Below are 13,872 nucleotides of genomic sequence, written 5' to 3'. Positions count from 1 at the left end.
GCTGCGACAAATGATACAGGAGCAAGTATCTGAGGCTATTCCGTCCCTGCGTGCACCACCACCGTTACCTGCACCTATGATATACGCTGAACTTTAGCGCGGACCGTGCCATCGCCGTTCTCACCACCACAGCTCGCTCTACTATCACATCCGCCCATGTTTCCCACCAGGATACCAGCCAACACTGGACCATGGTGCATGCCCGACAACCATCCAATATGCTTCTATTGCGGCATCCCTGGTCATGTGGCATGGTTCTGTCGCCGACGTTCATGGATTCCCAAAGCTGACCAACCTGCGCCATCATACGCCCCTCCAGTTCTGTTCTTCTCGTCACCTTGTGAATTATGTCAGACTTCTCTACGCATCGGCAACACTGCCCATGAGTGCTGCTCGCCATCTCCCTGATGCCGTTCGATTTCGCCAATGCGTCGTCGTTCGCCTCCTACCGAACAGGAAAACTAGTCGCCGCAGTTCTCTAGGCAAGAACTGTGTCTGTGTCGATCAGCACAAGGCCTCGCTATTCTCCGAAGAACGTTATTGAAGTATCTGTAGATGGAATCGTTGAATTTGCACTAGTAGACACAGGAGCCACCGTTTCTGTCATTACTAAATAACTTTGTCTCTCACTCAGAAAAGTAATGACACCCTTGTCTGCCTTGTCGCTCCGTACAGCAAGCGCAGAGCACATTACCCCTGTTGCTGCATGCACTACCTGCATCACCACTCAAGGACTCATGTACCCAATCAAATTTGTTTTTCTGTCTTCATGCTCATATGACATCATCTTGAGGTGAGACTTCCTTTCCGATTACAAGGCCATCGTTGACTGTTCTCGCGCCAAAGTTGAATTTCCACCGCTTCCGGACGCCCAACTTGATGATGCTGATGATTCCGGCGCCAAGCTGCTCATTGTTGATGACACTACGATCCCTCCGCACTCATCTGTGATTGCAACTGCCTGCTACAACAGTTTTACAGATACCACTGGTCTTTTTACACCGTCGCATATTTTTGTTCATCGTCAATGTTCTCTTCCCTTCGTTGTCCTCACTGTCAACAGGAGCTTCACTCATATGCTTGTATCCAACAATTGTGCCTCGCCCCTATGCGTCGCAGTGATTGCTTTGGACGTCTTGAGCGTAACGATTCTACGACCATCTTCGATGCCCCTCTTGATGGCACTTGCTCCGAGATCAGTACATTGGCTTGTTGCCCTGTTTGCCCCTTGTTTCCCCCAGATGTCTTCAACAGTTCTATAGATCCCAACCTGAGCATCACACAATGTTCCCAGCTTTTCAACCTGCTTCGCAAGTACTCCTCTACATTTGATTGTCAACAAGCGACTTTGGGCTGCACATCGAGGGTGTATCACGAGATAGATACGGGCGTCCATACTCCGCTGCGCCAGCGACCTTATCGCGTGTCACCCACAGAGTGCCGTGCTATTGAAGACCAAGTCAGCGATATGCTTCAGTGCGGAGTTGTTCAACTTTCTAACAGTCCCTTGTCGTCCGCTGTAGTCCTTGTGAAGAAAATGGATGGGCCATCCGGTTTTACGTGGACTGTCACCGTCTTAATAAGATAACGCGCAGAGATGTATATCCTTTGCCGCGCATTGATGACACCTTCGATTCTTTGCAAGGCACAGAGTACTTCTTCCCACTCGACTTACGTTCTGGCTATCGGCAAGTGCCCATGGCACTGGCCAATCACCCAAAAACAGCTTTTGTAACAACAGATGGCCTGTATGAATTTAACGTTATGCCGTTTGGTCTTTGCAATGCTCCTTCTACTTTTGAATGGATGATGGACAATCTCCTCCGTGGTCTAAAATGGAAGACGTGCTTATGTTACCTTGATGATGTGGTCGTCTTTTCTCCTGACTTCACCTCTCATCTGTGCTGTCTCAAGCATGTCTTGCAGTGCCTAACTAATGCGGGCCTCCAACTCAATATGAAGAAATGTTGCTTTGGAGCCAAGTAACTAACGATACTCGGACACGTGGTTTCCAAAGACGCCATTTTACCCGATGCTTCTAAACATTGCTCTGTCACCGATTTTCTGAAACCAATGACCCTGAAGGAACTTCGAAGGCTCATCGGGCTCTGCTCATACTTTCGTCGTTTTATCCCGGAATTTTGCTTCTATTATTGCTCCATTAACCCAACTTCTGCAAGCTGACACCGGCCTTTCTGCCTGGTCCCCAGCTTGTGAGGACGCATTTACAATGTTGCGCTGTCTGCTCACATCGCCGCCCGCATGGCACCATTTTGACCCCTAGCTCCCACAGAAGTTAACACGGACGCCAGCGGTGTAGGACTTGGCGCTGTCCTCGCTCAGCTCAAAAGTAGATACAGCATATACATAGTAGCCTATGCCAGCAGGACACTAACCAAGGCCAAGTCTAATTACTCCGTAACTGAAAAGGAGTGCTTAGCTATCATTTGGGCCCTTGGAAACTTTCGACCATACCTGCACGGCCGTCCCTTCAATGTCGTTACCGACCATCACGCCTTATGTTGGCTGTCAACATGTGAAGACCCATCAGGTCGCCTCGCTCGCTGGGCCCTCCGGTTACAAGACTTCGACACAGGCGCTCTCTCTCGCTCCCCAACGTCAGGTGACAAAACTTGCCTTTCTGCCATCGACTCTGTGTTTTCATCACCAGCGCTCATCGATATAGCTGCGGAGCAGCGCAAGAATCTGTGGATTGCAGCTCATTTGGATTGCCTATCTGACTTCCTGGCTACTCGTCCTTCCCGTGCTCTCTGCCATCAAGCTTCTCACTTTACGGTACGGGATGGACTGCTCTATTGCCGCAACTACGCTTCAAACAGTCGCAAGTGGTTGTTCGTCGTCCATCGCCACCTCCACACAGATGTGTGCTCTGCTTTCCATGCAAATGCACAATGCGCCCGCACTGGCCTCTTCAAAACACACCAGGCTCCGCTTGCGCTTTTATTGGTGTGGGATGTACAGTGTTCTGCAGACGTACATCAGCTCATGTTCAGAATGCCAGCGCCACAAGTGTCCTGCTCGCCATCCTTGTGGTCCCTTGCAGCCAATCCCGTGCCCCTCTTGGCCATTCGAACGCGTTAGCATCAACCTCTACGACCCTCTACCGTACACGCCTTCTGGGAATCGCTGGATTGTTGTTGCCGTAGATCACCTCACGCGTTATGCAGACACAGCTGCCCTACCAACCGCCACTGCCCGCGATGTTTCATCCTTCCTCTTGCAACACTTTATACTTCACCATAGTGCACCCCAGGCACTTCTCAGTGACAGAGGATGGGTCTTCCTTTCTGAGGTAGTTAACGCACTCCTTACTGCATGCCGTACTGTCTATCGCACCACTACTGCCTATCACCCACAGACTAACGGCATAACTGAGCGATTCAGTTGCACTTTGGGCGATATGCTATCCATGTACATTGCGTCCGACAACCTAAGTGGGATCTCGTTTTACCATATGTGACCTAAGCCTATAACATCGCCTCACAGGACACGACAGGGAGTGGCCGTTTAATTGCTATCGCAATAAAAAAAATGTGAGGCTTTGTCGTAGCAGTGCCCAGCTCAAGGCCATTGTTGCTCAATCTGCGATCAGTATAGTCAACGTCAATATACTCAATGAGTATATTGACATTCGTATAAATTGTTTATATATTCAGTGAACATTCTCTACAACCCAACTATGTTGCAGTATTATCACTCAGCACAAGACGTGCCTTTCTGTGGCTGAAGTTTCTCAAATGTTATCAATGGTTTTATCCGTTGTCTGTTGTCACCGAACCTTGTGTAATCTGATTGTATGTGCAACACGAAATGTGTAGTACTTTCAGGAAGGCATGCGGACACCAGCAATTACGCTGGAACCTTCGACAAGTCATATATACAAGCCGACGCGCTTCACCAGGAGATCAAATTTTCGGCATTTGCCGCCTGTGCTTTCCGCTATTGTTGTGATTTCAGTACAACCTGTTTTTCTGAGCGCAGGTGTGCCCATCTTTATTTATTTATCCATCTCTATTTTGTCTGAACAAGTGTTCAAGGAGAATTTTCTAAGCCTTTTGCTCCTACCTGCGCCATGCATTTCCCTGCTTGTTTATTCTAAGCGAGCAATCCAGAAGTTAATGGCAAGGTTTATTACACGCTGTTCTGGTGTACATTCTACACAGACGCCGTCATTGTTTTCGGGAATAGTGCACAAAAGCACCTCCTGAACTTGAAAGCTGTCCTTTAAATGATCAAGGAAGCAGGCTTGAAGCTGTACAACAAATGCCTTTCCGACATTCAAGAACTGACATTTCGAGCACACAAGGTCACTGCTAATGGTATTGCACTGCTTCCAAAGTAAGTAAACTCTATTGAAACACGCCATTACCAACAAATGTAGCCACCCTCCGTTTGTAGGTGGTACACAGGTGGTAGAACCTATGAAACTTACAGCGTCAAAATCGACCATTAATTTGGTCATAAGCAGACAGCAGTTTCAGGAGAGTCAAACAACTTCTTTCATCACCTACAGTGCTTCGACCCAGCACTACCAATGGTTGTGTCAACTGACGAATCTGACTGCAGGCTTGGAGCAGTCTTGCAACAGCAAGATGGGCGTAAAATGGGCACAATAGCTTTCGCATAGTGTATACCATCAACAGCTGAATGAAACTACTCGGTCAGAGAACACAAAGCATTTGCTTACAGCTAGGCATGTGAACGATAACATACCTACCTTTGGGGTCACCGGTTCCAACTCTGAACAGATTGTCAGGGGTTGGCGTCTTTGCTACCATCACAAGAATCTGGGAAGCACCCCCTTCATATTGCATACTGGAGCGGAAGGCTGCTTTGCTACAGTTTTGCGGTTGCATACGAAAATGGGTCTATGAAAACAGTAGCAGATGCTCTTTCTTGTCTGCCAGTTCCTAGTTCAGAAACTGAGCTTGCCATGGAAGAATATATTCTCGCTTGTTGTGCGCGCTTGTGTGACAAAAGAATAATTCAAGAAAGCTGTCTTTGTTGATGCCCGTCTACAACCGGCGATGTCCTTTATAATGGCTTCTTGGCCACTGCACAAGTCCATTCCTCAAGAGATTAACCCATTCTCAACATTCTTGAAGAACTTTCAGTGGGGGATGAATTATTACTGTGTGCACAGTGACTGGTTCCATCATCCTTTTCTGTTCAGATCATCCCATCTACACATGAGATGCACCAGGGCATCAATGCACAAAGGCACGACTTTGCAAGCAATTCTGGTGGCCTCAGACAAACAAGCAGAGTAGAATTGGCCATAAGGAACTGTAGGATGTGCCTGCAGGGCACATCCTAACATCCTACAAGGGGCAGACAAGTCTGCCAGTACCAGTACCCTTAGAGCTTGCAGAATGGCCCAAGCGGCCATAGCAAAAGTTTGGCGCTGACATTGTTGGGCCCCTGAAGCATGCACCACACAACAGGTTTGTCATCACTGTTGTGGATTACCACTCCAAATGGCCACAGGTATATTTCTGTAGCAATGTATCCACAAGCACGGTCAAGGAGTTTCTAGCAAGCACTTTTTCTTGAGAGGGCTATCCTGAAGAAATAGTCGGTGACAGCGGGCCACAATTCACTTCTCGTGAATTCACTGAATTTATTCAAGAACAAGCCATCCACCAGTCTCACTCATCAGTCTGTTATCGACAGGCTAACATGCAAATAGAATGGTTTAATCAAGTGCTTAGAGGGGCCCTGAGTCACCCCTCGGGCTTCGTGAAATAACATAGTCTGCGGGCAGCATACGCTGCTGTGAACATCTCAGCCAAGTTTTGCTGTCGTACGCGGTGCATGGAACTCTCAAGTGGAGCACAGAGTCACCCTTCTCTCAAACGCTCTCTTTTCAATAGAAGCCTGCTCCTAATTCTCTTCTGGACACTTGATTTCATAATAACACACATTCTCATATGCAGCTGCTACTGGTAGCTGTGGTCAGCTACGTAGTGTAGATACTGCAACTGCCACAGGGCACCACCATGAGTCCACTGGCAAAGCGCGTTGTGGCTCACTGAGGAGAAACGCATTTCGCTTACATTTAGCATGCCATAGGCACCAAAATCGAAAGTCGTGGCATCTACGTTAACATCCAAAATCAAATTTGAACTGCGCGCCACAGTGACATTTAGAAGAGGGAGCGTTGTGGGCACACCCGACTCCGCCGTGGCCTTCGCAGTGCAAGGCACTGAAGAAGGAACGGCAGCACAGCGGAGGCCGTGTTTGATTGCCAATAACTCCGCTTCTGCTCAACACATTGAAGTACCTTTTACGGCAAAGTATTTCTCAAATAGCCTATTTTTACTTCAAATGCCTTTCTCCGTTTCAATAAAAAGTCGTTCAGGGCCCCTTTAAGAACATGTGCTGGTGTCACTTCCTGAGCAGCAACTACTCCGCCAATCAGTCACAGAATATCTCAGCATCTACAGATGCACTCTACAGGAAATGACTGATGTTGTTCCAACAGTTTAATTGCTTGGTAGAATGCCCTGAGCCAGGTTGGATGTGGTGTGTTTTTCAGCGCCAGCCTTTACTGAAGATCTGGCTAAGGTGCTCTCCCAATTACACCAAAGAGTCGAGTACCAATAGCAACACAGCAAACAGTATGCAAACAAGAGAAGAGCTACCAAGAAAAGAACAGTAGCAGTAGCAGGTTTTGTTCTCATCAAGAAGGCCATTCGTTGACTTCAAAGAAGACTCCTCCTTTTCACCACAAGCTGAAGTCATGAAGAGGCAAGGGTGTTCAGGCTACAAGATGGCAGGAACTAGAGTGCATCAAAACTCTCCAAGGTTCCGCAGAGGTGCAGGCTTCATCTTCATGAGCTTTTGACCAAGATGCCGCAACCTCCTTCTGTTGCGGTACAGACACCACCACCTGCTGCTGCCATGGTGCACCTTTTTTCATCTGGCGCACCACAGTCCCAGCTTTTGGCGGTGCAGTCTGCTGCCAGCTGAGCAGCCGGTACAAGAACACCGACCACCTGCTTGGTTCAAAGACATTATGTACGAAAGTGGTCGCTTACTGTATATGGTGTAAAGTATGTGTATTGAGCAGAACCAGGCACCATCAGTGCCAAAACCACTAACAGCCCAAGACTCGGCGTATGCACAGATGCTGAGCATCCTAAGGCAGGAAAGACACACTGAGACCCAGCGCCTCGAAAAGAACCTACGGCAGGAATTTCAGACAGTAACGAATGCAATACAAACTCAGATGCAGGCGATATTCACGGAAATTCAGAGAAATATTCAGAAGCAACATGACGAACCTAAAAGGCGCAAGCCAGCAGATGAAAGATGACGGCACGGCCTATATGCATCCAATGGAACTGTCGAAGTTTTACGCAGAATGGATCCACACTAAGACAGCAAATAAAAAAATTCAAACCCCTTGTCGTGCTTCTACAGGAGACAAGGGGACAATGCACTATTCGAGGTTACCGAACCTTTCAGCAGGCTACGATACGACACCAGGGCAAAGGAAACCAACAAGCACAAGGCCAAGCTGCTCTTTTAGTAAGACATGACTGCACCAAAACCCAACTGCAGATACCAGATTTGTGTAATGATTTTAGAGAAATTGTGGCAGTAAAGCTATGTCCACGCGGCCACCAGCCAATGGTTGGAGTCTCCACGTACTACAGACCCCTAACAGGCAAGCACCGGAATGACTCCTACCAATGGCTCAGTAAGGTGCAGGCACAAGCCGGAGGCCTTCCCATTCTAGTGGGGGGAGATTTTAACGCCAAGCACCAAACATGGGGCTACGCCAAAGCTGACCCGAGACCACGCATACTGCACGATGCAATAGAAATGTCAACTCTGGACATATGCAACACACCAGAAACACCAACCCGCATAGGGCTACACGCGTGACAACAGGACACAACGCCCGATCTGACACTAGCCACTCCAGGGCTCATAAGGCAATGGAACGTGGAATCGACGACATGGGATAGCGACCATTTACCAATAATTATCACGCTCAATCGCAAAAGGATCCGAGAGAGGAGAGAAACGGTGCTTTTTGACTGGGAAAAATTTAGAATGGCTTCCGGGGACTCTTTTGCGGACTTTGAACAATTCAGCGCTATGATAGCGGAGGCACAGCCGGAGGCCAGGGAAACTATCCCATGCGATGACACTGCAACTCACATGGATATGCACCTTGCAAATCTATGGCGGAAGGTCAACTGCCTCACACAGCAATACCGGTATAAAGGAAAGCGTCACAAAGATCTAATGCGCCTTAAACATCAATACCGACTCATCAAGGAATACCAACAACCACTCGAAGCAGACACGTGGCACAATACGTGCGCGAAGCTTGGCCGGGAACCCGGCCTAAAAAGGCTATGGCAGATTTTAAGGAGCCTGCTTGGGAGCGAATAAGGCGCACCTCCTCTCGCGGAGCTCTTTTTGCAAGATGAGCCTGCCGTGCTGGAGGACGGCGTCATCCACACTTTCTTCCCACATGCTGCCGAGGCACCTCCTGAACTGCTGCCTTCTGCAACGATAGACAACGCGAAAGAGGAGCTAGACACGCCCTTTACGCTGGGTGAACTCGTAGCAGCCCTTTCACAAGGCAAAACGAAATCAGCTCCCGGGCACGATGGAGTGACTTGGCAAGAACTTCGAAACCTCAGCAATGAAGCTCAAGAACAGCTCTTAACAATTATCAATGAATCCTGGGAATCCGGACTAGTGCCAGATTCACTAAAACTATCTCTCATCTACCCCATACCGAAGCCGGGCAAAGACCACACGAAACCAGCTAACCTACGCCCCATAGCTCTAACGTCAACTGTCTGCAAATTGATAGAAAGAATGCTACACACAAGAATGCAGCACTACATCGAATATGTACAACCGGGTTTGCATCCTGCGCAGGCAGGTTTTCGGCCAAACATGGGCACACATGACTGCCTCTGGTTACTCCGCAGAGTGATCAACCGTAAGTCTCGCAAACAGATGCCTGACTATATTCTTGCAGTCGATATGCATAAAGCATTCGATAACGTGAAACAAGAGGCCATCTTACAGGAACTGGCAACCAGGTACCCTAGCCAAAGAACATACAATTGGATACGTAGCTTCCTCCAAAGCAGACCAATTCAGCTCCATGGCAAGGCACCGGGATGGAGTCCGAAGACCTATTACTTGGATAGGGGAGTGCCCCAGGGCTCCATCCTCGGACCTATGCTATTCAATCTGGCCATGACACGTGTGGCAGAAAGTCTTGAGCGAGACACTTCAGCCCGTTTTACTATTTACACCGACGATATAACAATATGGACGGAAGCGGTGGATTATTCCGACATACAGAGCATGCAAACTGAGCTGCAAGTAGCGATCCTGAGCGTTAGCAACACTTTAGATAACCTCGGACTGCAACTCTCGCCAGAGAAGACAGAATTGATCAGCGTAGACGGAAAGAAAGCAACCAATGTAAACAAGCAGATCACTTTACACATCGGCCAAAGCGATATTGCGTCGGCCAATGGACAAATTAGGATTCTTGGAGCACAGATTGCTAGCTGCAACAGCCCCCAGCTATGGATTCGCACACTAAAGCAAAAATGGAGACCGCTGTTGCACATGGTTAGACAAATATCGAGCAAGTATGGCGGATATTCTCTGAACGAGACCTCGGCGACATCGAAAAGTTACACAGGGCCACCCTCCGTACGATCACTGGGCTACCAAAGCACACGAGGAACGAGGACCTGCTCAAGCTCGTAGCGATTCCACCCATACGGGACATAATCAGTGAAGCACGAATTCGAATGCGATCCCGGTTGGAAAACACGACCCAAGGAAAACAGATCATGGCATGGGATAAACAAGTCCATGCGAAGCCAGAGCCTGCGGAAGCGACCAAAACGCCACCATGGGAAGCACCACTGGGCATACGGAGGCAACAACGCCCTATCGCCAGACGAAACGCGGAAGCTAGAAAAATATTTGAAAAGAGATTGGGATTAAGCACGCCGCAGCACACCACTGACATCTACACGAACGCTGCAATCACAAACGACATAGCAAGCATGGCCTGGGTTAGCACATCTGCACCCCAACACAATGGCTATCACACATGTCAGCTTCCTGGGGGTGCAACCTTGCACGCTGAGCTCTTAGCTATATAGGGAGCGGTCAACGCCATTCCCATTGACATGGGAGACATTGTAGAGCAGAGTGTGCGAAATAATTATCGGATCCTTACTGATTCGTACGAAGCAGTGGCCGAATTAACGGGGCCTACGACAGATGATGCGGTGGCCAACGACACCAGAAAAAAGCTAAAGAGAATACAGGACAATGGGACAAATGTTGAAATCCTATGGACATCGGGGCACACCGGCATGGATGGGGGAAACGCAGCCGCTCACGCAGCTGCCGCGCAAGCAGGTGGGCTTGATTACGCGTACAGCTCCCCACACTCCATTTCCTCGCCAAACCCCGTGGACCAAAATCCATACCTAAAGATATTGGCCGCAGGCTTTCCTAGCAGAGCACTGATGCATTACATTCGTACTAAAATAAAAGGAGACAGTAAACGGAGATTATTAGAAGCTACACCAGTACATGTGTTTGACGACAAGGGAGGGCTTACCCGCACGGAAGAGGTTTTCTTGAATAAGGTTATGGCCAACGCTGCATACACACCACACATACTTGAGAAATGGCACCAACCCAGACAAGCTACGATTGCGAAGACTTACACCCAATGTACACATTGCCAGGAGTCATGCAGAGCAGACTTGCAACACCTCATTTGGAGCTGTGCAGCTTTTTCACAAGGGAGATCCAACATTCAGCATCTACTACACGGAGACATTAGAACACTAGGAATTGCAATACAAACTAATCCTGAAACACAGAAAGCCATTGCGATATATGGCAGACAAAGTGGCCTGTTTCGAGTAGTGTAGAAGGGGTCGATCAGCCCATGTGAGAGCGGCGGAACTGAACATGCACCTGAGCCTGCATAATGCGGAAGATCCCAGACTGAGATGAAGAAGTGTTTCAGCCAACAGTCTGGGTACCCACATTCCCTTCCCTCCTAATCCCCATCAGCAGCCTAGAGCCGTCCCCTTCCTTAAAATAAAGGCTTTATTCATTCATTCAATACTAACTTCTACTAATATTACCAACATGTTAAAATAAAGAAGGGAGTATGTTGTGATTTTGGCACCTATGATGCACTAAGCTCAGAGGCTATCCCTCAGCTTATGGGTGATTTCATGGTGTCTCATCCCTTTGCTATGCTGTAGTGTACTTGACGACTATGCACGACTATTCTTGCACCGAGTGACATGAGTAGCATATTTCCTTTCGCACTTATGTCGGCAACAATAACACAATTTCCTAGAAGTCGAACAAACTTTAGCTTCATGTTCTCCCATGCAAGTATGTCATGCAGCGTGCATATCAGCTATGCGATAAATGCCGCATTCCAGGCTTGCATTGAAAAGATTCCTAACGTAACGTGCTTCAACCATGATGGCGACACACCTTGAGGGTGTGCAACTTGGGAAGCAGACGTTCGTCAGAGGTTGGTGCTCAGGTCAATGCTGCTCGGGTCAAGCTGCACCAAATTTTTAAAAATCGCCTGTGGCAAGTAGCGCAAGTGTAACCCTTGATCTAAATTACTTGATAAGGCAGCCATTACCTATATTAGAAATCAAAATGCTTGAATAAATAATTAGCATAATTATGCTAATGAACTGTTTTATTGATTATTTTATGGCATCTGAGTTCACAAGGCATATCCTTTTGGAATGAAATCTCTGGACTTGACCAATTCCAAGATATTAATTTTCAAAGTGCCTGATAAAATGCATTGGCGTTCCATTTACCTTCTTAAATAAAATGCTGTTTTGCGAATTAAAGCACGAAAGTAACTGGAACACCAATGCATTTCATCTGACAGTTTGAAAATTAATATCTTGAAACTGGTGCAGCGCAGATAATTCATTCCAAGGGGACACGCGTTGTGAACACACAGGCTATCATTTGTAGGTTGAAATACGTGTTGTAAAATAATTAATTAAGGAGTTAATGTAATTAAGTTAATTATTCAAGTAAGCATTTCGATTTCTATTAGAAGTAATGGCCGCCTCATTGAGTAATTTTGATCAAAGGTTAGAATTGTGCTATCTGCCACAGGCAATTTTTTAAAATTTGGTACAGCAAAAAAGAACGCCCTGTATATCTGTGTACATTTGAAATAAAGGCATGCGTTTCAGCACAGGCTGAGGTCTGTGTACCTGGGTGCATCAGTTATTGCATCCACGGGCATTGTTGTCTGTTCTCTGTTTGCAGCCACCAAGCAAGCCTTCAACTATGACCCATCAAAAGTAGATCTCGCACGCTATTTACTGCTGTGCACTGAGAAGGTGACAGCATTCATTCACTGCAGCAGTGTTGTTGTTACAAGAATACATGCTGTTGCACTCACCGGTGTTCCTATTGCTGTGCAGCAATCCCCGACAAAGATAACATTTATATGTTCTGCGCATAGCATTGAGTTGTCACATTGTGCCAGAAGGATAGAAAAAGAACAAATACTAAATAAGCACATTCTTTCTTTTGTTATTGAATTGGCATGTGGTTTGTGATCTGTCACTATTGCCCTCCTTGAGCACACCATTTTGACATGTTTCATTGTCACCCGGCGTAACCTAATATGATTTCCACTGGTTAAAAAAGCTTTAGGAAGAAATTAGGGAAGAGAGGCACTGGTTAGTACCAGCGGAAATTTATCAAGTGCATGTTTTACAGGCCTTTTAGTTTAGGGGCTTTTTTCTTACTGCTAGCTTTGTCTGACCTAACGGTTTGCGTAATTGACAAACAGAAACAATAATTCTGCGTAGCCCTAAGGCAATGTTTCAGCCATGGAGCACAACTGGCATGACCAAGTGTAAACATGCAAGTGTCTCTGCTGAGATGGCCACAGTTACCTATCATAAACTTTCATCTGTGCCCATTGTCACATAAAACACAACTCAAGAGTTCTAACAATTTTCTACTCAGGTATTGGTGCTGCCCTCTTGTTCGAACCATTTCGTTCCACACAATAACCATTACTATTAATTTCCTGGGTTTGTGTTCAGTTCACGCTCAGGCAAATTCCAAGAATATCAGTTTGTATTCAGATCCAGCCGCAATTGCAGTTCGGGTGCATTTTTATGGTTCTGGTTCAGTCTGGTACTTTGGTTTTGTTTGCATGTAATATCTCTGTTATGAATATATAAACATATTTTTAAATCTTTGTGGTAGAGTGCTCCCTAGAAAGTGCTTTTGCAGCTGTTTCCAATGGGTCTCGCAGGTGCACTGGGATCAACTGCAGTTGCTTATCTCCAAGTCAACCACACCCGACCTGGCTAAGATGGGTGCCAAGCTGGAGGAGTTCTTCTCCCAGCAGTTCCACAGTAGTAGACGTGTGTTCTCGTCCATGCGGCTGGCTGGGCCTCGACCACGTCGTGCCGACCGCATGGGTGGAGGAGGAGAGGAGAGCCGGCATGCCAATCAGCGACACTGGCAAGGGGCCCTAGCACTGGTCTCAGGCCTGCAGCTGGGCTGGGGTCTACGCCTGCCCCTGCACGGCACCTTGGTGGGCGGGAGCATGGACCTGCGAGGTGGGAACGTCTCACTCGCCTGTTTTCACGGCGTCAGCTTTCGATCCAAGGCCTGGGCCCTGTTCAGCCTTCGGCAGCCCAGCATACACTTTGCCACTGAGGCCCAGGATGTGCTTGGCCCGCAGGTGGGCTGTCTTGCATGTTTATACACTTTCATGAAAGGGTTTCCTTTTTGCAGTTGATGCCAGGAGCT

At 47.6% G+C, this 13,872-nt stretch overlaps 1 protein-coding gene across 6 annotated transcripts in view; it reads left to right on the top strand.

Annotated features, from left to right (window-relative positions):
• The window catches only part of tweek (transmembrane protein KIAA1109 homolog tweek), a 647,796-nt gene that overhangs the window by 593,147 nt on the left and 40,777 nt on the right, over positions 1-13,872 (top strand). For all 6 annotated transcript variants that reach the window (XR_008613545.1, XR_008613544.1, XM_050182732.3 and 3 more), the window contains exon 58: positions 13,370-13,804. Coding sequence is in view for 4 of the 6 variants with exons in the window: in XM_050182732.3 (XP_050038689.2) it covers positions 13,370-13,804 (435 nt within the window). In the remaining 2 variants the exon portion in view is untranslated. The remainder of the gene's footprint in view (positions 1-13,369; positions 13,805-13,872) is intronic.

This window comes from Dermacentor andersoni, chromosome 4, assembly GCF_023375885.2.
Source record: "Dermacentor andersoni chromosome 4, qqDerAnde1_hic_scaffold, whole genome shotgun sequence".
In the NCBI taxonomy this organism is placed as follows: Eukaryota; Metazoa; Arthropoda; class Arachnida; order Ixodida; family Ixodidae; genus Dermacentor; species Dermacentor andersoni.
This window is presented reverse-complemented; position numbering and strand designations above follow the sequence as displayed.